Here is a 25,604-nt window from a genome sequence, read left to right as displayed (position 1 = left end):
ATAAGAGAGGAAAAAGGAGAAAGATTTAGGAATAATTTGTGGGCGTGAAAAAGAATAGATTGTATCTTATCTTGCTCTAGAGCTTCCTTTCAATTCTACATTATATACACAGCTGATTTTGATATAAGCAGGTCTGTAGCTGCTTATATCTATTCTAAAAGAATATCTATTCTAAAAGAAGCAGTGCTTTAAGAACTGCAGCTTTAATAGCCAGCTAACGATACCAAGCTAACTTTAGTTCCAAAGGAAAGAATTTCTAAGCAAGCAAGTTAGAGTTTGTGAAATGCTGTTTATTAAATTAATCGAGAGAGGGGAAAAAAGAAGAGCAACTCATTTATGAGTCCTGTTATACTCACAAGTGGGTGAGGGGAGAGAGAAAAAAAGGAAAGGGACTCCCTCCCACAGCATACCTACATATGAGCACAAACTGTGATGCTGCAAAATCTCTATCACAAACGCTGCTAACAATAGGAAAGACATTCATTTCGACATAGTAAGGATAGGAACCCTCAATGCTTTTTTTGTCCTTCTGTAACTATCTTCCCCGACTCTTCATTTCCTAGGCTACCCAGCATTCAGACCAAAAGAAAACATTTATTGTACTGATTTCACATGTTGTAAAGCAAATATTACTCTACATGAAAGTTCAGAGGAAAAACTGTGACGGCAATGTGTAGGAAGACTAAAGAATGCTGGTAACAGCTTCAGAATGGCCAAGACCTGGTATTGCTCTTCCCTGAAATTTAAAACACAAGGTTACTTTACAATAGTTCTAAAGGGGTGGGGATGGAGAAAGGAATGCCAATGATACATAATAGATGGATCCAAGGAGATCCACTTAGGTGGAAAGTATCTCCAAGCTTCTTTGGATTCTTTTTCTTTCACCTTAGGAAAGCATTAGCATGAGCAAATCCACAACCAAAGAGGCAAAAGTGTTTCTTGAAAGCCATTCAAAACATCCATGCTGTTTATACTCATGCTATAAACTCAATACACATTGATACAGATACACATGCTAGTAAATTTTGTTTTCATTTCTTTCAATTGTTAAGTACCAGAATTCAGATTTTGTTCTAGAGCAACATACTCTTGCGATATGATTTATTTGCCAACATCAGTATACTTTATTCTTATTGACTTTTAGTTTTTTGAAGAACAAATTGCTACAAGTGAAGATTCCCATTTTTTCCCAAAGCATTTTATATTCTTAATACTAACTTGTATAACCCGTATAATCAATTCACCATGACCACAAAGAAAAACCAAAACCAATTTCACCCAGATGTCCATTAAAAAAATCATGACCCATGTTTTACCACACACGGATTATAAATTTAGTGGACAAGTAGATACTTCTTTACAACTGGGGTAATCTATGCTGGGTAATTATGCATATGAATTATGGAACTCATTCCTAACAACAATCAATTTATGCTATCTTCATTTTGATGCTATCTTTATTTTACTTTAGGTACCAGGCAAAATCTGTCTAAATATCCCCCCCCTTTTTTTGGTACTCAGTTTAATTTTCCAGTACTGTTTTGTAACACTAACAATAAGGATTAATAAAGTATTTAATATTAACTTTAGTCCTAACTTCTGGCTGCTAATTTTGTTTGCAACTATTGAAAAAAATTGTATGCATGGGCTTTTAGGACTTTCACTAAGCCCCCCCTTCCCCCAAAGTTATTTTTGGTTATAAAAGTGCCCTGGGTGATATTAGGATAGGGCATGCCCATATTTTAATTAAACAAATTTAAAACAATACAGCTGACAAGGGGAAAGTGCTTAGGTCTTTCCTTGTTGACTAACCAGTGACCACTGAAAATGACCTGCAACTTTAATTACACTCATCACCTCACTGTGGCTGCACTTCAAATATATGAAGAATGTTTATGTGGATTCATCTATTTTGGCTCCAGGGCAGTAAGATTTTAAATTGCAATTAATACTAACATTTACACTCTTTCAGGTATGCGGCAGCTGAAAAGCTGCTTTTTAAATGGATATGGAAACAATAGATTTTTTTTTTCCTTGCTCATCCATATAAAACTTTCAATTACCCAGAATTCATATATGCTGCCTCAAACCCAGAAATGGTGCTCTTAAATGAACTAGGAATATTCAAAGAGGCCATTTTTACAATCTCTTCAGCAAAGTCACAATTTTATATTCCCAAGTGATGCCCATTTATCTATTATGAAAGCAAACTGGTTTTCTTTCAGTGGCACAGATTATTATCAGAAGATGGAGCTTTGGGCAGCTTTACAATAAAAATGTATAACTTTGTCTAGGCCAGTTGCATTTCTAGATTAAGCTTCTACAAATTTACAGTTTGTAAGTGGAATAGGAATTAAAAACAATTCTCTTTCAGATGGAACTATCCTACTTCTCATTAAAATTGTTTTTAACTGAGAAACATATATGTAGAAATCATTTTAATTTTTTTTTTAAAAAAAATCAGATAATGGTGACTGACAACTTCAAACACTTCTCTGGATGGGAAAAAGAAGTAGGCATTATCTTTTACCTGAAACTACAATTCTTAGTTGCAGTCTAAAATGTATGTATATATATCCCCGGTCAAGTTCAGACAGCAGCAAGCTTTGAGTTCACAACTGTATTTATAGCTTACATTTGACAAACTGGAATACATTTAAGCATTTCAAGAAACAAGAACAATTACGCTTCAGTAAAAAAAAAATCAGTATGCAGATTAGTAAACATATGACCTAACAGTTTTCAAAAAATAGTTTATGTAAGCCCCTGTAGAAAGTGGCAAATAAAACACTGGCAGTCAATGCCAGTAGCTTTCAATGTCAACTCATAAATAAAAGCCTTTATAAAAAAACAAAAACAAAAGTAACCCTGAAACATGATAATGCCTACCAGAGTTAAAATTTTTAATTAAAAAAAGCAGTGTTAGTGCAATATCATGTCAGTATATCATGCTTTGGAAATTTAATGACAATGTCGTATATACATGTGGATACACCAGTGTTTTTAAGTAACAATAAGAAACTTAAATATGTAACAGAAAATATTTACGTACAGGTATTTTATGTCTCAATATTGTCCACTGTATTACCAAATGTTCTTTTTTTTGCAGTGTTGCTCTGCCATTCCACTGTACTTTTTAAAAACAAAAATGCCATATGTTCTGTTTTGTTGAATCAAAAAGGAGTTCTAAAAATGCAGATTCTTGCAGCAACGGCAGTTTTTCCATGAATTACTTGAAAGGAGAGCTGAAAAATAAATAGCATTTCAGTGTTAACAGATTTAAATTTAGATCTACTTTTTTAAAAGGGGAAAGCTGGCAGGTGCAATCAAGGTTAAGATACTGGTATCTTAATGTATGCATTTACAGATACCTTTGCTATCTAAAATAGAGTGGGCAAGCCGGAGCCTCACGTGATTCTCCAATCCATATTTTTGCAATGTCCAAAGTTTCTACAGATTATACGACTGTCAATCCTTATAGTCCCCATTGCCATTGTTAGGGGAAGCTAACAGGAAGATGCAAGTCCCAGGCACCTTGCAAGCAGGCTGGGATTCAGATAAGTAGTTGCTGCTGGGTGGGTGGGAGGGAGGATGTGTGAGTGGCTGGCAAGGTGCAGTGGGACTGGGGGTGGGGAGGGTTGGCTGCTGGCTAGGTGGGGAAGGTTCACAAATGTGCAAAAAGCCCCTGAGCTGCAGCCCTTCCCTTTGCATGGCTGTGATGATGAGCCCAGCACAGGGGAGGCCAGTGAAGATAAAGGAGGTCAGCTGGGGAGCGGGGGAAGGCTAGAAGGAATGGAAGTCATAAAAGCAAATATTTATACCTTAAACCCTGAAAAAATGTGAGCCTTGCCTCTCCTTATCCCACACTTTCAGCAGCTGAAAATATTTTAAGAAGTGTGACACTCTCTTATTGTTGCAAAAAGGGAACATTTTAAAGATTTATCATTAAAATTAGGAAAAAATGGAGGTGGTGCTATGTGCTATGTTTTGACAGTATGCCATTCTCCATGTGAGTCACTGTCAGGGGTTTATATGGGCATGCATATCTTATGTGTAGGTGTACCTAAAATCACTGTAGGTGGTTATGTAAATATTCTAGGAATAATCATTATTTACAGAACAGCACATTTTAGATCAAGGTGATAACCCTTTCGCATTACTGAAAAAATATATATTTGGAGTTATACAGGGGTGGGCTTCAAAAAACTTAGCAACTCTGCCCGGTTGCTGGATGGACGTGGCCTACTCAGCCTCCTGCACCACTGTGGCCTGCAACCAAAAATGGGCCACGGGGGGGGACATTTTGGCCCTTCCCGGGCTCTGGAGGCTTTCCTCGAGCCTCCAGGAGGGTGAAAATGGCCTCCCTGGGCTCCAGGTGGGATTCCCAGGGGTGGGATTTGCCGGTCCGCCAAACTGGCCATAAAATTAGCAACCGGTTTGCCCAAACTGGTGTGAACCAGTAGCAGCCCACCCCTGGAGTTATATAAGCTGTGTGTAAGCTCTTTAATCAATAAAGAAAAAAATTCAAAAAACAGTAAATGAATTCCACTGAATAATTTTGGTTATTATTTCTTCACTTAATACCCAACCCATTAAAATAGATTTTTGGGAAGATAGTATGTTAGGGAAAAAGTGTCACAGAAAGCTGATGTGGATGCAAGAGCATGTACCCTTCTTTGTGGGAAATATTGTGTATTGTGGTCTTATTGAATATTTTATGTTGATTGATCACTGTTTTTAAATTATAATATATTTGATGTAAATATTTGTTATATTGTTTTCAACCACTTGGATATATTCTTGGAAAAAGGGTTGATAAACATTTTACAAAGCTAAGCTGCTCAGTTAAAAACCCTACAGCGATAATTCAATGCAGATTATAACTGCAATGTTGAAGTTATTTTTAACACAAAAATAAAGCACTTTTACTACATTCTATAGTCATATTAAGACTATATTCAAATGTCCAGACAGTAAAGTCAGCAATCAACTAAATCAAATAAAATTACAGGATTTTTAATTAATTTCATCTTACTAATAGTATAACAGAGATTTTGTAGTTGTTTGTATGTATAAAGACACACTACACTTATTCTCATTCTTTCTCTCTCTCTATGTATGTATGTATGTATGTACGTATGTATACGTGCGTGTGTGCCTGTGTGGTTTTAATGGATTTTATTATTATTTGCCACCCAAAGTCACTTGATTAAGATAAGCTGCCATAGAAATTGAATACATACATACTGAATGGAAGATTGGAAAAAGAGACTGAAAATGAACTTGAAATATCACCAACTTTATAGCTCAATCAGATTAAAATGGTAAGCACAAAGCAAGTTTTCCAGAATTGTCTGTTCTCAACTTTGGAACCTACACTCATACTAAATAAAAGGCTTGGAAACCTCAATTTCAACTCTTTTTAGCCAAGGATGATTTTTCTGTTTTTAGTTAATTATACAGAGAAATATGAAAGTGGCAATGAAGTATCAGCTACAAAAGTGTCAGAAAGAGTGGCTCTTCCTAAGATTGTTGGAAGAACATATGAACCAGTTTCAGCTGAAATAGTAAGAGGTCAATGAAATTAATTTCTGCACTGCAACAAATGTATGTAAATGCCTGCAATCTATACTAAAAACCTTGGAAAAGCTATTTTTATTCTACTAAACTGAAGCAAGGGTGATACTAACTTGGTAATACATACCTTTTGTTTCATAAAACAAGAAGTTTTTTGTGGTTTGCTTTAACAGCCACATTCTTGAACACTCTGAGCCTGTGCTCTCCGGGGAGATCTTAGCTGTCTCAAAGCAGCATCTCCATATTGAATTCCTGAGCCCATCCTTTCAGGATCCAATTCACCTGATAAAACAAAATACAATTTATTTTTCTCATATGGTCCTAAACTGCATACACAAGATTTAAAAACCTTTTTGAATGTAATTTAAATTATAGCACGATATCCATCACACTTGAGGATTGAGAATGTCCACAGCATTGACACACAAATTCTGTACTTTAAAAACAAGAATATACACATTTTTCTTTAAAATTGCAGTTTACGTTGGTGAGATTGGGATTTTTTTTGTTAACTACTGTTTAATAATATTCAGTGGCCTAATCTGTCACACAATGTAAAAACGATTTCCTTCCTCTTAGTTCAGAGATCTATCAAGAGATAGCACATGATAATGAAAGCTGGAGATTACAATCTGAGATTGTTTGCCTTAGCACTAGATCTTAATGTTTTATACAACAGTTAGTTCATAAATACTTGTTTTAAATGTTTTCAGATGTAACATAGAAAAGCTGCCAGCAAAATATAAAAAATAATCGATTTATCGTAACTGAAGGATTTTTCTTGTTTTTGACAAATCTGTTCATACAAGATTACATAATTAATCTAAATATAAAGAGAGCCAGTTTGGTTTAGTAGTTAAGGCACCAGGCTACAAAGCAAGAGTCTGTGAGTTCAAGTCCCACCTTAGCCATGAAAACCAGCTGAGTGACTTTGGGCTACTCATACTCTCTCTTAGCCCAATACAGGTTTGTTGTTGTGGAGAAAATGGAAGAAGGGAGGTGTGTTGAATGTGTTTGCTGTCTTGAGTTATTTGAAAAAATAATAAAGGTGAGTAATAAATAAAAAAAATATACCATACTTTTTGCACTAGAAAATAAATACAACATGGACAGAAAGCATTAAATTTGACCATTTAGGCAGTAGCTGGAAAAACTTATCTTCTTTAATTTATTTGACAAGATTGGGTTTATTATCAAGTAGAATTTTACGACAAAGGAAAAACACATTTAATCCACTTTATCATTTTAGAAATGTCATTTAATCCTAGGTAAAAATATTTTAATAATGGAAACGTGGATTAGAATTACCTGACTCAATTTTATTAAGTATCTTTCTTGCACATTGTACAAAGGCTTCTTCAACATTCTCCCCTGTCAATGCACTTGTCTCCAAAAACATCAGCTCTGTAACAGTAAAAATGAAATGTATTTGATCAGTGTTCAAAATTACCCAATAATGGTCTTTCAGCTTTAAATGCAATATATTTATTGCATGATGAGCCTCTGTGGCACAGTAGTTAGAGTGCAGTACTGCAAGCTACTTCTACTGTAGCCAGCTGCCTACAATTTGGCAGTTCAAATCCCATCAGGCTCAAGGTTGACTTAGCCTTCCATCCTTCTGAGGTCGGTAAAATGAGGACCCAAATTGTTGGGGCAATATGCTGACTGTAAACCACTTTGAGAGGGCTATAAAGCAGTATATAAGTCTAAGTGCTAGTGCTATTGCTATATTTACATATGTCATCATATTCTTCCCATAGAAGATTTTCCTGACCAGTTTTTACCAATTCGTCTTATTAAACATTCCTAAGTCAATTTTGTCTATATCTACTTAGCAGTAAACTTCACTGAGCATCCAATACTGCAGCCTGTATGGGAGAAAACAATTGGGAGAAAATTCCAATCAGTAAAATATCTCCCATCTCTCAAACTAAAAAGATCCTAGAACACGAATAGGGAAAATCTAATTGCTACATCTTGAGCAAGAACCTCACTCTAAAGCTCTGCTCCCATCCAAAATTGTCTCGTTATCCCTTCCAGCAAGATTCACATTTACTGGAAGTTCCAATATTCTAAACTATTTGAAAGACCTTCAAGTGAAACAATACTTTGTATACCAAAATGGGGAAGACAGTACACAAGCCAGAGGACAGACAATCATGTTTACATATACTCAGTATGGACTGCTTGCAAGTACGTTTTCCCCAGAGAAAATATAACAGCATTGTCAACAGCTGCATTTGTTTGCATTCTATTTGGAGAACATTAAAATGTAACTCTGCTTTGCTATGTATGGCTACTCATCTCATGTGACAGGACTTTGTGCTACATACAATTTGACTTATAGAGAAAGAGAGAGTGCGTGCAATTGTTTCTCTTATTCTTTTATCTTTCTTATATGTACCCATTTCATGTATTCACAACTATGTATACACTTATACTTATTATCTTGTAAACAATTGGCAAATCAAATAAATAAATAAATAAATAAATAAATCCTAGGTAATCCTAGTTTAACAACCAGATGGACCCACAAAAAGTACTTCCAACCTGATTTTAAAGTTCTGCTGGCTGTACCACCAACACAGTCACTTGATTACATGTTGGGCACTTGGCAATCAGCTCATCTTTACAGCCATTTACAGCATTCCATGGTTGGGACCATAAGTTTTGAAGTTTTTTTTTTTTTACTTTTTTGCTAGTTCTTGCATTATTTCCAGTTTCTGGCAAAAAAATGTTCCTTGGATAATTCAGATTTGCTTATTGTTATGAAAATTCGAAGACTTGTCAGATTATGCTACACTCTGCTTCCTTCTTCCTCACTGAGAAGAAATTGCATATAGCAGCTAAAGTCCTTTCAAGGGTGGCATTGGTTTAATATGGCTTTCTTTCCTTTATCTGGAAAGACATGACTAGTCAAAATAGAACTGAATTTGTTAAACACCAGCTGGAGCACAGCAGGAACAAATTTCCAATGTGAAGAGTTGGGAGCAACAGTACAATGAACACAAATGTTCTCAGGTAGTGTGATTCTCTCTGCAGGACCCTGCTGCTAGATAGAGTTAATTTCCTATTCTTAATCCTGAGTGCTTTCAGCTGTAGCCTTGAATCAAGAATCCAATTATAGGCTAACTAGCATATAATATAACCAGGATATGACCAATCGTTTAGTATAGTATATGTAGGCAAAATTCAGGGATGTTTATTAAGGTCTTTCCTTTACCCTCTCCTCCCTGACTTTGATCATTAAGGGAGTCCAACCATAAGACAAAAATGACTATTCTTACAATGTCATAATGTAATCAAATTAAATTAAATTAAATACATTACACATATTCACATAATCCTATATGATCACTCAGACTAGTTGTTTCTTTAAACACAAAAGACACACTCAAGCAGACTGGAAAACAGTACTTAAAAACAAGCAATGTGTGGAAAAAGTAAACAAGAAAGATTATAAAATTTCTTTCCTACACCTCCATTTCATTCTGAACATTTTTGTGGCGGAAAATTTTCAATACAGCCCTTTATCAGGAAATCAAAAGACATCAAGAAAACTACTTACCATTTTCCTGAGCAAATCTGGATGCTTCTAGAAAAGTGACTTCCCTATCACCATCAAGATCCTTTTTGTTCCCACATAGTATTATTACAATATTCTGACTTGCTAACATCCTTGCATCTGTCAGCCAATTGGTAAGTGCGTTGTAGGTTTCTCGACTAAATCAAACAAAATATTTTGTATTAATAATACTTACAACCCATAACACCCTTATAGAAATATTTTGCTGCACTTGATTAGAAATATGCAAAGAAGATATTGCACAATAAGATTCCTGAAAAGTATTTTCATTTATGACTGAGGACATACTGCAATGTCACAAAAATATTCATTCTTATATTGAGACCTAATTTAATGCACTATGGGAACTGAAACTATGACAACAGCAAGATAGCCAGAAGAGCTAGATCAGAAAGCAAATAACTGAATGTTGATCCAATACTTTCAGCTATACATTTCAGATTATACATTTTCTATTCTATTCAGTTCCCAGGAGAAAGTCAACATCTGAAAGTAAAACTAGAATCAAAGAGCTGAGGAAGTTTCTGATGAGAAGTCAGATAAGGTTCTCGGAATCAAATAAAACATACTCCATAGAAGTTTTGACTAAACTGTCCAAAGAGATGCATGTATGCAGGTATATACATAGGAGGTTTTAAACAGACTTCCTTATTATGGAACAAGACTACCTGTACCGCTATTTGTTAAAAGCATTTCCATTGAGTGAAGTTACTTTATATAAGATTGTGAAACTAACTTATCTTCTTACAGCTAATATGTATTTTGCACATAAACTCAACTATCAACTATCACACTGCCTCTATACTTCCTATGTGCAAAATACATATTAGCTGTAAGAAAATTCCATATCCCCTGAAGAATATGATTTTAGCTGTGATTTTACCCAGATTTTAGCTGTGCCTAAGATTTCCCTGAAAACAGCCAGCTTGGTGTAATGGTTAGGTATCAGGCTAGAAACTGAGGAACTGTGAATTCTAGTTCCACTTTGGGTGTGAATAAACTGGGTGATCCTGGGCCAGTAACTTTCAGCCCCAGGAAGGAGGCAATGGCGAACCACTTCTGAAAAACCTTGAAGAAGAAAAAACAACTGCAGGGACTTGTCCAGGCAGTCTCTGAGAATCAGACATGGGTGGGATTCAAATTTCTTAACAACCGGTTCTGTGGGCGTGACCTAATTTGTGGTTGTGGCTTGGTGGTCATCTGACTGGCTGGGTGTGGCTAGGTGGCCATGTGACTGGCTAACCAAATATAAGTGGTCTTCGCTTAATGGCCAGTTGCCTAGCAAGTGTTCTAATTTACGACTGACCTCCCCAGAGCTACTTGACCTGTTTTTGGTGTTTTGACAGCCATGTACACACACACACACTTACGACCAGTTACAACATCCCACAGTCTTGTGACTGAGGTTTTCTATGTTTTTTGCCAGTTTCCAACAATTCCTTCCGGTTTCCAGTTAAAAATGACCATTGGGGAAAATTGACTCATTTAAAAACCAGTGTTTGCTTAGTGACCAGAAGGTTCCCTTAATGACCATGGTGTTTGCCTCACCCTGCAACCTTAAACATTCAAAGAGCCATTTTTCTATTTTCTTTTAAATAGGTATCTCTCTGTGTGTGTCTCTTTCTCCTTCTCTGTTTCTCATCTCTCTCTCTGTTTCTCATCTCTCTTCCTCTCTCTCATCTATAACAGCTAAGATTGTAACCTGTTTTTTAATAATCCTATTTCTTTGCAGTTTTTTTCACACACATTTGTGCATATGTATCCAATACTCTTTCTTCCTTTCCGCTATGTATTCAAAATGGGCAATGATTGTGTGTGTATGTGTGTGTGTAGCATGTGTATATGTGTGTTATGTATATGGATGTGTGTGTGTGTGTGTGTGTGTGTGTGTGTGTGTGTGTATGTATGTATGGCATTCAGCTTTGTTCGGAATTATTTTCCCGTCATTGTAGTTGTGCTTTTAAAGTTGTAGTAGCGTTTGGCAGAATCTCATCTGCCATCATCAGGCTTCTGTATGATGGCAGATGAGATTCTGCCAGCTGCTGTGCAACTTTAAAAGCACAACTGGCGGTGATACTCCAACAAAGCTGAATGCCATACATGAAATACCAGCGAAAGCTTAAGAAAACAAATATACATATACATATACATATACACATACACATACACACATACACACACACACACACACATATATATATATATATATCTTTGGTTATTCGGGTTTTCTCCCGCGTAAGATTGGAAGTATCTGAGCAGCGTTTCGATGAAGTCTCATTCATCATCTTCAGGCTTCTGTCTTCAGCTCTGTGCTTCTCAGAGTGAATTCACTCTGAGAAGCACAGAGCGAAGACAAGCCTGAAATGATGAATGAACTCATCAAAACGTGCCTGGATCTCAATCTTCGCGAGAAACCCGAATAACAAAGATCCACATACAAATACCAGCGAGAACCTCAGAATATATATATATATATATATATATATATATATATATATATATATGGTGTTCGGCTTGGTTGGGTATTTTCCCGTCATTGTAGTTCTTTTAAAGTTGTAGCAACGCGTTCAGCAGAATCTCATCTGCCATCATCAGGCTTCTGTATTGTGTCCGTCTGTGGGTCAGACTTTTACAGTGGTTTCAGATTTAAATTTGGGGCAGCCTATTGCTGTGCCAGAATGGTTTTTCTTCATCCTGATTGGTTGGGAGTCTTGGTCTGTGTTTATTGGTCTCGGAGTTTGCTGTGTTCTGCTTGATGGGTGTTTCTGATATCTTCTGTCTGTTTTTGGCTCTTTTTGTATCTTGATTGGCTGGCAGCATTGTGTTACTTTAATGGAGGTCTTTAGTGCAGCTTGGCCGGGTAAATGGACGACTATCATTAGTTAGGAAGCTGGGTTTCATCTGGGTGCCTGGTTGGGGTGTGTTTGAGCTGGAGGTATCAGGGGATCTGTTTGTGCCCAGGTGTTTGCCTGGCTTGTGGTGTGGAGATTTTTTGTTTGTGAGTGCAGGCTTCCAAATGATTGACAGCCTGGTGGAATCATCTCTTCTGTTCATGCTTTCTGGTCTTTTTCAATCTCTATGGCTTCTCTGATGACTCTGTGGCTAGGGTTTTCCATAGTGGCCAGGGTTTTGGTGCCATTGAAGTTGATGCTATGACCTGTAGCTTCCATGTGTTGGACTAGTGAGGAAGTGTGTTCCAGCTTTTTGACTGCATTTTTGTGTTCATCCAGGCGGGTACTTATTCTTCTATTGGTCTGTCCAATGTATGTGGCCGGGCATGATGCACAGGGGACTTCGTATGCCTTGGTTTTCCAGGTCAATTTTATCTTTGGGGTTGCTAAGGATGGCTGCTATTTTTCTGTCTGTTTTGAAGGCAGTCCTGATGTGATGTCTGTGTAGTACCTTACTAATTTTGTCTGTAGTACCTCTTATGTAGGGCAGGACAGCTGTTCCATAGGTCTGTTCATCTTCTGGGTCTCTATTATGTTTCAGTGTGTTTTTGTGGATCAAGCTGGTGATTTTGCTTTTGTGGAAGCCGTTGGCTGTCAGTACTTTAGTCAGGGTGCATAGTTCAGCCTTAATGTGTGTCTTGTCTGCCAGGCGTTTGGTTCTGGTAATTAGTGTTTTAGCCACGGAGTTTATCTGTGCTGGGTGGTGGTGGGATTGGGCGTTGAGGTAGCGGTTGGTGTGGGTTTTCTTCTGGTATATGGTGTGTCCTAGTGTGCCATCTGTTTTTGTAGATTAGTACATCTAGGAATGGTAGTTGTTTGTTTGTTTCTGTTTCCATGGTGAACTTGATTTTGGGGTGTGCGCTGTTTAGGTGTGTTAGGAAATTGTTTAGGTTTTCTTGTCCATGGGGCCAAATCACGAATGTGTCATCGATGTATCTTAACCATAGTTTGGGTTTGAGGATGGCATTGGCCAGGGCTCTGGATTCGAATTCTTCCATGAACAGGTTAGCAATGACAGGTGACAGTGGTGATACCTAGCAAATACCTAGCAAAGCAGCTACAGCCCCATGCTGAAACAGCAGCTTCACATGTACAAAACTCATACCACTTCTTGGAAATGATCAAAGATCTACACGTGGAGCAAGAAGATCTGCTTGTAAGTTTTGACTTGGTTTCCCTATTCACTCAAGTCCCGATAAAAGAGACCCTTGAAATCATCAAAAATAAATACCAACCAGCCAAACACCTCATGGAACTAACAGAACACTGCTTAACCAACACATATTTCATATACAAAGGACAAAGATACAAACAAATAGAAGGAGCCCCCATGGGATCACCACTGTCACCTGTCATTGCTAACCTGTTCATGGAAGAATTCGAATCCAGAGCCCTGGCCAATGCCATCCTCAAACCCAAACTATGGTTAAGATACATCGATGACACATTCGTGATTTGGCCCCATGGACAAGAAAACCTAAACAATTTCCTAACACACCTAAACAGCGCACACCCCAAAATCAAGTTCACCATGGAAACAGAAACAAACAAACAACTACCATTCCTAGATGTACTAATCTACAAAAAAACAGATGGCACACTAGGACACACCATATACCAGAAGAAAACCCACACCAACCGCTACCTCAACGCCCAATCCCACCACCACCCAGCACAGATAAACTCCGTGGCTAAAACACTAATTACCAGAACCAAACGCCTGGCAGACAAGACACACATTAAGGCTGAACTATGCACCCTGACTAAAGTACTGACAGCCAACGGCTTCCACAAAAGCAAAATCACCAGCTTGATCCACAAAAACACACTGAAACATAATAGAGACCCAGAAGATGAACAGACCTATGGAACAGCTGTCCTGCCCTACATAAGAGGTACTACAGACAAAATTAGTAAGGTACTACACAGACATCACATCAGGACTGCCTTCAAAACAGACAGAAAAATAGCAGCCATCCTTAGCAACCCCAAAGATAAAATTGACCTGGAAAACCAAGGCGTATACGAAGTCCCCTGTGCATCATGCCCGGCCACATACATTGGACAGACCAATAGAAGAATAAGTACCCGCCTGGATGAACACAAAAATGCAGTCAAAAAGCTGGAACACACTTCCTCACTAGTCCAACACATGGAAGCTACAGGTCATAGCATCAACTTCAATGGCACCAAAACCCTGGCCACTATGGAAAACCCTAGCCACAGAGTCATCAGAGAAGCCATAGAGATTGAAAAAGACCAGAAAGCATGAACAGAAGAGATGATTCCACCAGGCTGTCAATCATTTGGAAGCCTGCACTCACAAACAAAAAATCTCCACACCACAAGCCAGGCAAACACCTGGGCACAAACAGATCCCCCTGATACCTCCAGCTCAAACACACCCCAACCAGGCACCCAGATGAAACCCAGCTTCCTAACTAATGATAGCCGTCCATTTACCCGAAGCCAAGCTGCACTAAAGACCTCCATTAAAGTAACACAATGCTGCCAGCCAATCAAGATACAAAAAGAGCCAAAAACAGACAGAAGATATCAGAAACACCCATCAAGCAGAACACAGCAAACTCCGAGACCAATAAACACAGACCAAGACTCCCAACCAATCAGGATGAAGAAAAACCATTCTGGCACAGCAATAGGCTGCCCCAAATTTAAATCTGAAACCACTGTAAAGTCTGACCCACAGACGGACACAATACAAGCCTGATGATGGCAGATGAGATTCTGCTGAAACGTTGCTACAACTTTAAAAGAACTACAATGACGTGGGAAAATACCCGAACCAAGCCGAACACCATATATATATATATATATATATATATATATATATATATATATATATATATATATATATATATATATATATATATATATATATATATCTGAGGTTCTCGGGTATTTGTATGTGGATCTTTGGTTATTCGGGTTTTCTCCCGCGTAAGATTGGAAGTATCTAGGCAGCGTTTTGATGAAGTCTCATTCATCATCTTCAGGCTTCTGTCTTCAGCTCTGTGCTTCTCAGAGTGAATTCACTCTGAGAAGCACAGAGCTGAACAAAGCCTGAAGATGATGAATGAGACTTCATCAACGTTGCCTAGATACTCCAATCTTAGCTGGGAGAAAACCCGAATAACAAAGATATATATATATATATATGTGTGTGTGTGTGTGTGTGTGTGTGTGTGTATGTGTATATGTATATGTATATGTATATTTGTTTTCTTAAGCTTTCGCGGTACTTACATGTATGGCATTCAGCTTTGTTCGGTATTTTCCCACGTCATTGTAGTTGTGCTTTTAAAGTTGTAGCAATGTTTGGCAGAATCTCATCTGCCATCATACAGAAGCCTGATGATGGCAGATGAGATTCTGCCGAACGTGCTACAACTTTAAAAGCACAACTACAATGATGGGAAAATACCGAACAAGCTTAACATATATATATATATATATATATATATATATATATATATATATATATATATATATATATATATATATATATATATATATATATATATATATATATATATTTCACTTTTAATGTGTGCCAGTGTGCTTACAGTAAAAAAATGACAATAAAAGTTATCTTATCCTATCTTCCTTCTTTCCTTCCCAACCCCATTCCTCCCCACACCCTATTTTGTGTTGGGTTCCCAGCCAAGTACTTACCAGGTCTGATCCTGTTTAGCTTTCTAAAATCAGCCTACTGAAATAAATACCAAACTAAACTGCCCAATAATTTACCCATCATCAATATCTTGCACCTGATTTCAATGTAAACAGTCAATCTGCAGTATTACTAAATTTTGCTAGGCACCTGCTGCGTGTTATTTTCTCTTCCTTGTAAATCTAATCTTAGCTGGGAAAAACAGTCTGGAGTCACTGGCAAGAGCAGCTCAATGCAGAGAAAAGTCGAGCGTCTCCCCATATTCCTTTCTCAACGAGCAGCCTCGTCCCCTCCTCATTTGTAAAGCACGCTAAGTTTAAAGATGCTGCAAGAGGCTGCTCGCTGAGAGAGGAATATGGGGAGACGCGTGACTTTTCTCCGTGCCAAGAGGGCTGCTCTCTCTCTCTCTCTCTCACCTCCACTCTTGGCACGGAAAAAAGTTGGTGAGAGCAGCAGTTGAGGTGGTTGGTCATCCGTCCGGGGGCTCACACTCACCATACCTGCAGGTGGTGAGGAATGCAGCGGGAGCGAGGCGGCATTGGTGATGGCAGCAAGGAAGGAAAAGGCGATTCTGGCGGCGTCAGGGCTTCCGGGACCAGCTCCCCCCTGCCATCTGTGTGGCTGCATATGTGGTGCATCGGGGTTTCCAGGCTCTGCTCCCCGTAGCCGCTGTCAGCTGTCCCTACTCGATCAAGGGGCACCTTGCTGACACGAACCTCTCCACGTGTTCCTTCCTACTGCTCTTGCTGGGAGAGCAAGAGAGTTTCCCAGGACAGCAAAAAGCTTGAAAGTCCCCCTCCCATTAGAAATGGCTCCCGAGCAGCAGAGAGAAGCAGGATTCAACCTGGCTGCTTCTCTGCTGCCCGGGAGCCGTTTCCAATGGGAGGGGGACTTGCAAGTTTTTCGCTGTCCCGGGAAACTCTCTTGCTCTCCCAGCAAGAGAAGCATGTGAGAGAAGCAGCCACTGACCTGGCTGAAGCCTATATGAGCCTCTCCACATGTTCCCCAGTGGAAGGCAAGTGGGGGGGGAGGCAACAAGCAGCAATGGCAAAAGGCAAGTGGGGGGGAAAGGCAACCGGCAGTGACAGCAAAAGGCAAGTGGGGGGAAGGCAACCGCCAGAGGCAACAAAAGGCAAGTGGTATGGGGGGAGAGAGGGAAAGGCAATGGGCAGGGGCAGAGCTTCACTCACTCAGGGAGATCAGTTCAGGCAGGGCCGCAGCAGAAGGCAGGCAGCAATAGCCGGTCTAGTGGGCACACATAAGCAGGCTGCAGTCAGCAATGTCGCGCATGCGCGATAAGGACTGACTCCCTGATTGGGCAGGGAGCAGAGAAGCAGGTAGAAAGGGGCCAGCCAGAGGCCCGATTTACCGGTTCTCTGAACTATGGAGAATCATCACCAAACCGGTAGAATCCTACCCCTGGAATCAGACATGATTGAACAGAAGGAAAAAGATTTCTCTAGCACTTTGCTTTTACCTGGTGATGTCGTAAACAAGCAAGGCACCTGCAGCACCTCTGTAATAGCTTCGTGTTACTGATCTGTGAAGAAAAAACCCTACAGTATTTAAAAGGATAGAAATTTGAGTTCTGTGCAATGCTAAAATTGTAAGCATAAACTACAGTGCTTGTTTAGGTTTGTACTTGCAAGACAAAACTAGAGTTAGGCATTTACATACTCCACCATTTAAATTTATGTGTTTATTTAAAACACTTACCCATCTTATATCGAACTCTGCCTAACAAGAGCATTATTAACTTCCCAGATGTGTTTCCTTTTAGCCGGACTGGGTCAGAATTTCTGAGATAATAGCAATGCAATTACAAACCCCATTTGCCAGTTATAGCATCTTCTATTGTTATTTAGCCATGCTGAGGTGATATAAAAGCTACTCTCTATCAATACAACTATACTTAGTTGGCTATAAAAATATTATAGTTACAAGAAGAAAGTAGCCTTTACTTTAACAGAAATACTGAAAACACCCTTATCTTGTAATTGCTTTCCCTTATTTAACAGGAAATTATACCTGAACCGTTCTTGTCCAGCTGTATCCCATATCTGCAGTTTTACATATTTGCCTCCAACATTTATTATCTTTGAACCAAACTCCACTCCTATAGTGTGATTTGAGTCGTCTTTGACTATAACAGGAAAAAAATAGTAATTAGTACTCAACTTCAGTTGAAAGGCAAGGGTCATAACAGGTTATGTCATTGTCAGTGTACAGATGCATCATCACGGAACTTTTGAAGCCAAGAAAAAGAATAAAAGGAAAATTGAAAAAAAATCTACACAAATGGATATTAATTGTGCTATTATCAGAATATAAAATATATTACATAAAGGTTGAAATGCTAATAAAGTCACTATCACAATTTTTTGGTTTATATAGTAATTGGATGCTTGAAAACTGAATTAAACTTAAACCAGTAGTCATTATGAATTTGCAAAAAACAGAACATCTTTTTTTTGCAAGCTAAAAATCAGATGAAGAAAATAGTAAGACATTAAATTTCTAAGCATTCTGGACGCAGTATAAATCTGAGTAATAAATCATAATAGAACCGTGTTTTTAATTTTGGGCTATTGAATGAAAAAAAAATTATTACAAGAAACAAACACTGATAAGTGTTCTGAGCTATCACATTTGCTAACAGTCATTTCTGCTATTTATAATCTTTTTTATCATGCTGAATTTCTAAAGCTTACTTAGATGAACAAGTTTTGAACACAGAAATAAGCTGGTGTGTTGTAGCATTAAGATGTGGTCGAAGAGACCAAATTCAAGTTTGCCATTAGCCATAAAGGTCCAGACTAGTAGTTGATCTCTCTCTCTCTCTCTCTCTCTCTCTCTCTCTCTCTCTCTCTCTCTCTCTCTGCCTGAACTACTAGCTTTCTTCAAGTCCAAGTCATGATCAGTACATACTGTTTTAGTTTCTCTTATCACCACAAACTCCAACAAAACACAACTATCTTCTTCAAATGTTCCTGCCATTTGCTTTTCCTCTCCTAAGACTTTCCTGTTATTTGACACCAAGTCCAAAATTGCTGACACTCTTGGGGCTCCCTCTACCTTCTGAAGGAGAAAGTTGTTAGGAAGACAAGGCAGGGCATTATGGGAAAAGTTATACCTGGCAGAGTTTTTCTCCCAACAAATATTGGAGCAAGTAAAGTTCCCCACTATATGCCATGCCTCATCTTGGATGGTAAGGAGTTTCAATAATTGATTTTTTTTTCATCTTAAGTTTTTTTCATCTTATGTTTTTAAAGTTTCTGAATTTAACCAACCTATACTTAAAACCACCTTTATCATGATTTCACTCAAGTCACAATGATATACAAATGAAATGTGTGCACTATCCTACATTGCTTTGGATATACATCCATAGATTGATTTGATTTGTAAAGTCATATATCCTGCTCTCATAATGAAGACAGGAGAGCACTTCTGGATGATCTCACATAATAAAATAGAAACTAATTGGAATAAATCATACCCTTCTACAACCATGCTTATAGATTTCTGGCATACTTCCAGGGATGAGATTCAATTTTTAAAACAACTGGTTCTGTGGGCGTGGCTTAGTTGGTGGGTGTGGCTTGGTGGTCATGTGACTGGGTGGACGTGGCTTGGTGGTCATGTTATTGGCTGGGTGTGGCCAACTCAACATCACTCACATCAAGGCATGCATCTCCTCGCCTGGCCTCTCATGACTGTGGGGATGCTGCAACAGTTGTAAATGTGAAAAATGGTCATAAGTCACTTTTTTCAGTGCCATTGTAACTTTGGTCACTCCACACAAACAAAGTACCAGCAAAGGAGGGAAAAAAACCTCCAGAGAAGTTCCTGAGACAGGAAGTCTAGTCCTGCCAAGAATGTAATAAGGGTTAATAGAGAGGCAGTTTCTGTAAGCAACACCAGAATGTTTCCTTCCTGCCTTCCTTACAGGATTAGGCCAGTAATTTCTTCTAACAATTAGTTCTCCGAACTGCTTAGAATGTTAACAACCAGTTCTAGAGAATAGATGTGAACTGGTAGAATCCCACCCCTGCATACTTCATTAATAATACTTTAAAGAAATATCACCATATGATGATTAATAAAATGCTACCACCTACAAATTCCAAACTGGATAGATTTAGCTGCAAAAAATACAATTTTACTTACATTTCTTCTCAATAAACTGATGAAGCAAACAGGATTTGCCAGTTCCAGCATTTCCAATGACCAAAAACTTAAACAGGAAATCTGTAAACAAGATTACATATTAGTATCTTTAAATACAGAACTATACTATAACTGTTATTTTCTTATCTTAAAAGCATATCACAATAGTGAAAAAAAAACAGCTGAGCTATAATTCAGTAGCTCATTCATAAAGACATTGTAACAGAAATAATGAATACTTATACTCAATAGGTATCACATCACTTAAGCACATATTTTAACAAGAGGATAACCAGCAGCAAAGTGGATGGACTGAGTTACAGAGGTGTTGAATGGATTGTTGAAAGACCTAATGACCAGGTTAGGATCTTCATGAACAAAATTTACTGACAGTTAATGGCATATGATAATTAATCAAAAGCTTGGTGTAAAATAAAAACATAAATTTATATTTGCACAAAAATTAATGGAGGTAGAGCTTTTTTTAAAAAAAATACAGTCTTAACATCCTGATTATAAAGTACTTTGCTATTTCTCACTTTAATGTATTAACTTATTGTGAAAACTAATTGTTGCCTTATTTAGATAACAATCTTGTCTACAGTATACTTCTTCTTTTAAAACAGCTGAAATGTTAAAACATGTCATTGGTTCACATGAATTGATATAAAGATGGGGAAAGTTGTTTTTCATTTGTTGCATGTATCTATTACATTTTTGATTTATACAGAATGAGAGCTTTTTCAAAAAATAAAGATTTACCATAGTTATTCTGTTCTCTAGTACATTCATTTTTATGAATTAAGAAGGCGTTGGAAATTGTTAACTGCTAACTATCTAATTTTTACAAAAATTATCAACAATTCCACAGACCTCAAAGGAACAGTATCAAAAATTAATCCAGTTTTGTTAGAAACAGATATAATTAACCCAACAGTGGGGATGAAAGACATCTGGAAGCCAGAATGAAAGCAGGCAATTGAATGATGCTATTTCCCTCTGGAAATCTGGAGAATTCTTATCTGCCTCAACAGAACAAATATTTAGATCATTTTAAGGCATCTATTTTAGACCACTGGCATTTAGCCCCTTCAAGAATCTCACAAATATTGCACAGGCTGCAAGGAACTGGAAGGTTGTCATCAAACAGGAATGTTCTTCCATTTTTAGCAAGGATGGGATAGTTTCAAAATTTCAGAGGTAGGCCTTTAATATGATAACTAATCAAATTTACACCAAGTTTAGGTATACATCTCTCTCTCTCTCTCTCTCTCTCTCTCTCTCTCTCACACACACACACACACACACACACACACACACTCTTAATGGAAGGAATAAAATTATGAAACACAAAACTAATGTTTTCTTGCTCTTAATGAAAGTTAATGCTCGCCAATGGAAATGCTGAGATAACCTTTTACCAGAAAATGTATTTAGTAAGATTTGATCACTTGACCTGCTTGAAAAATTCTCTGACAAAATTTGCTCAAAATATAAAGGAAATCATTATTTTTAATCGGAATTGGCAGCATTAAATGCGTTTCCTAAAAGAAATATCCTTCAGAACGTATGAATATTTTAAATGAATTATTACAGGACTATTTAATGTGGAATGCATCTGTGCACTGTTTTGTTTTTTTAAATCCTTCATTGTAGCTTCGTTCACGTTGCCGTCAACTTAAAAGATTTTTTTTTCCAAAGGCAAATATAGGTAAAATCATAGCCCTAAATTTTGAAGTCTGTGCTTTATTTTGTATTTTTTAATGACTTTAGTTGGTGATAATTACAGAGTGTTAATTACATTGGCACCATAATTTATGATCCTTCCTGGGTTCACTGCCATGGAACCACTAGACACCAGGGAAAGGAATGCGGTGCTTTCTTTTTGTCTTATTTGTTGCCACTCTTGCCAGAAGCCTTTCTTGCATGTCATTTGGCCTACAAGACCAAAATGCTATTTTCCCCAAATTATGGATTCACTCTTTCAAAATAGATAAGGTTTCTTGACAAAGAAAGCAATTCACAGAATTTATTGCCTCGGTTATTTAAATGGTTCAACCAGATGGGGGAGAAAAGCTCTAAAAGGCATTTCATTACAAAGCTTATTCTCTTTTTTCTCTCAATGACAAAAGTGCTTTGAGTTTCAAGACCTTGTTGACTTGGGATTTTGTGTGTTGAATGTATTTTCATTTCCCAAGAGCTCAAATGTTCATGATAAATATATTTTAGAAAGATGAAGTCTGTAAAATATAGCCATCAAACTTTTACCTAATATTTGGAATGATAAAATTTGGAATACTGAAAAAGAAGTATTAAACATATAATCCTCTAATGTTAAAATTAAATTCCCCTAAATAATTTAATATTTAAAAACTGGTTTTGAATTATTCAGAATAACAGAGTTGGAAAGGATCTTGGAAGTCTTTTAGTAGTCCAATCCCCTGCTTAGGCAGGAAACCCTATACCATTTCAGACAAATAGTTCTCCAATCTCTTCTTAAAAACCTCCAGTGTTAGAGCATCTACAACTTCTGGAAGAAACCTGTTCCACTGGTTTATTGTTCTCAGTGTCAGGAAATTTTTCCTTAGTTCTAAGTTGAATCTCTCCCTGATTAGTTTCCATCTACTGCTTCTTGTCCTGCCTTCAGGTGCTTTGGGTGATCCTGCCTTCTTTGTGGCAACCATACATACATAAATTCACATTCACATATAAATCAGCAAGCAAAAATATTTTATACCATATTTCATGAATGTCTTATTTGATATATTGTCAGTTTTCTTAAACTTAAATTTTTTATGGTTTTATTCTTTCATAATTATAAATATATTTCACCTAAAAGTATATATAAACACCAGGATTGCAACCTCATGAAAGAAATTAGATGGGAAGGGCCAGAAGTGAAACAAAACAGTGTGCAGTATGCCATTTCTAGAAAAATTGTAGGCACAATAATAAAACTTAAAACCATGAAACAGAAATTTCTTCTAGCTTTGAATAGAATCATTGTTTGATAGTTATTTGCTCCATGGTTATCAGTTGTGTTTTGTTACTGTTCAAAGTTCCTTTCTCGAAATGAATTAACTCCTTTTACCAAAAGAATGTCTCCTTTCCACTCCCCACCAATAACCTTAAAACAATTTGAAAATCTGAAAGTAGATTTGAGTATGGGATACTAGATATTCAAATTAGATTTGAATATGGAAATAATAGAAAAAAGTGGTAAAATCAGACTGCTTGAACTGAAGTTTGCTTAGGTGACACTAGTTTTGTTCTTCCAAGATCTTCAAAATCTACAAATACCTCCAATGGATTCCAACTCAGTATGCAATCCTCGAGAATTTCAATGTATATTTTAATATCATGGATTATGCACACTGATGTGAAAACAAAGATAATATAGGATACTAATTCCCAGAAGCCTACCTCCTTATAAACAGAACAAATATTAATGAAAAATTCTGATATAGTGAAAGAAAATATCCAGTAAATTTTCTCTCTTTATAGCACATCCAGCAATTTAACTGCCAAGAGGATTGAGTTATGGCAATATCTGGCACTTAGCAATGAAAATACAGTACTGCTTTGTTCAGGAAAGTGAATGAAGTAAACCTGAAACACGTGGCATTTATTTTATGCAGACAGTTAAGCTTTTGTATCCTGATAAAGATCTGTTGTGTTCAATTCCTATTCTTGTTTTCTTATTCTCTTCATTATACATAGTATTCTTTCATTCTGAGCTTGTTATGCTGTAAGAACATCACATACACTGCTTTTAAAACCCATTTTTATCATTATTTAACCAAGTTTCCATTTGTATGAGGTATATAAATTACTCCTATACAAATACAGTATGGAACAATTTGAGCTTATATAATGGTCAGATCTGTATCTTATCACTTAACACAAAGCAATTGTAAACCAATTATCTTTGCTAAGAAAAGTTATGTGCTGGGGTAATTTGTCTTCCTTGAATAGATACACTGACACTGAGTAAAAGTGTACAATATTGTCAAGTCTTTGAGGCAGTTACTTTGAGTCAACAAACAATTATGTCAGGGCTTCTAGGAATGTTCTTTATTGTGGCAAGACAGCATAACAATATTTTGAAAGCCTGCCCAATTTTGTTGTGACCCATCTTATACTAAGCTATTTTAAATCTCTTTTTCAGGCCTCCCTCTACCTCAGAACTGTGTGAATGGCCATTAATGGCCATCTCCTTTCTTTCCCCACTTAATAGCTTTCTTTTATCTTCCACAAGGTCAGCTCTAAATTCCTTTACAAATACAGAGCTTACTACATTGCTACACTTACTGTACACACAGGATTAAGTATTTTTAAGGAGCCATATGCAGAAGGAAGTATAAGTTACATTAGCTGGAAGCTTCTACTTCATCCAGAAATACAAAATATGTTTCACAACCTTATTTTTCGTAAAGGCCAAACCACTACCTAACAGTGTGACAATTTTCATTTATAGTAGTGATAACAGCAATTTTAATCAGTGGGCGAGATATACTGTTGGGTCACAGTCTTTCTCTAACCCAAGTTGGTTGCAACCAAAACACCACCACAATGGGTAAGCTTCATTTCTAAATGCAGGTTTGGTTGAAACCTGATCATGGGTTATTAGAAAAGGTTGAAAGCAACTCACCTATTATGGGGATATTAGAGTGATAAATCAGACAGGTCAAAATGTAAGGAATCAGAGTTTTGACTATAGGTAGTCTTCAACTTACAACACTTCATTTAGTGACCAAAGTTACAACGGCATTGAAAAAGTGACACGACCATTTTTCACACTTACGACCTTTGTAGCATCCCCGTGCTCATGTGATCAAAATTCAGACGCTTGGCAACTAGTTCATACTGATGACTGTTGCTGTGTCCTGGGGTCATGTGATCACCATTTTGACAAGCAAAATCAGTGGAGAATAGATTCCCTTAACAACCGTGTGATTAACTGAACATCTGCAGTGATTTGCTTAACCGCTGTGGGAAAGGAAGGTCGTAAAATGGGGCAAAAACTCACCTAAGCAGAGATTTGGGGCTGAATTGTGGTCGTAAGTCAGGGACTACCTGGTATTTGTAAAAAGCCAGCGTCAAGTACGCTGTCAAGGTCTCCCCCCAGCACCCCTCTCTACCTTGCTTGATTACTAGCGAAGACCTGAAACCCTTCCCCTTCCTGCTCCAAAGGGGAGAAACCCGGGAAGAGATGCGCGAGGCTCTCATGTCTCCAGGCAGGAGCGATCCTATCGCGGGGAGGAAGCATCTTACGTTCGTTAAAAAGAAAACAGAAGGGCGGCTTTATTACGCAAAGCCCGTCCCCGGCAAGCCAATGGAAAGGTTCTTCCGCTGGACGTAATGCTTGGCGCCCTGTTTTTTTTTTTTTTTTCTGAACCTGCTTTCTTCCCGTAGCTCTCTCGGTAGCAAAGAAAGCAGACCCTCCGCGGACCCTCTCCTTCCTACCCTCCCGCCCGCCCGCCCGCCCCTCGCAGCTCAACCCCGGGCCACCGCTCCCTACCGTAGGTCTCGGACATGGCAGTCTGCGACATTTTGGGAGCGCCGCCGACGCCACCCGGGAAACAGAGCCCGCCCGCGTCTCAGTCAGTTCGCAGCCCGAGGCTCC

At 37.8% G+C, this 25,604-nt stretch overlaps 1 protein-coding gene across 1 annotated transcript; it reads right to left on the bottom strand.

Moving 5' to 3' along the window:
• Window positions 1–269: 269 nt before the first annotated feature.
• On the bottom strand, window positions 270–25,604 carry RAB4A (RAB4A, member RAS oncogene family). The gene is made up of 8 exons (XM_026669456.2): window positions 25,500–25,604; window positions 19,979–20,059; window positions 17,837–17,951; window positions 17,286–17,348; window positions 9,146–9,300; window positions 6,886–6,981; window positions 5,705–5,859; window positions 270–3,245 (listed from the first exon to the last, which is right to left on the bottom strand). The coding sequence occupies exons 1-7, from the start codon at window positions 25,528–25,530 to the stop codon at window positions 5,744–5,746; spliced, it is 657 nt and encodes a 218-aa protein (XP_026525241.1). The 5' UTR covers window positions 25,531–25,604; the 3' UTR covers window positions 270–3,245; window positions 5,705–5,743.

Source organism: Notechis scutatus, chromosome 1, assembly GCF_049901735.1.
Source record: "Notechis scutatus isolate UNSWTSFEM ecotype Mainland chromosome 1, rNotScu1.2, whole genome shotgun sequence".
In the NCBI taxonomy this organism is placed as follows: domain Eukaryota; kingdom Metazoa; phylum Chordata; class Lepidosauria; order Squamata; family Elapidae; genus Notechis; species Notechis scutatus.
This window is presented reverse-complemented; position numbering and strand designations above follow the sequence as displayed.

Excerpts from the sequence above, each read along its gene's own strand:
- RAB4A (XM_026669456.2), bottom strand. The coding sequence starts at position 25,530 with ATGTCGCAGACTGCCATGTCCGAGACCTACG. Across the intron at positions 17,349-17,836 it reads GCTGGACAAGAACGGTTCAG|ATCAGTAACACGAAGCTATT; the intron begins GTATAATTTCCT and ends TTTTCTTCACAG. Across the intron at positions 9,301-17,285 it reads CTTGTTTACGACATCACCAG|TCGAGAAACCTACAACGCAC; the intron begins GTAAAAGCAAAG and ends TGTTTGATTTAG.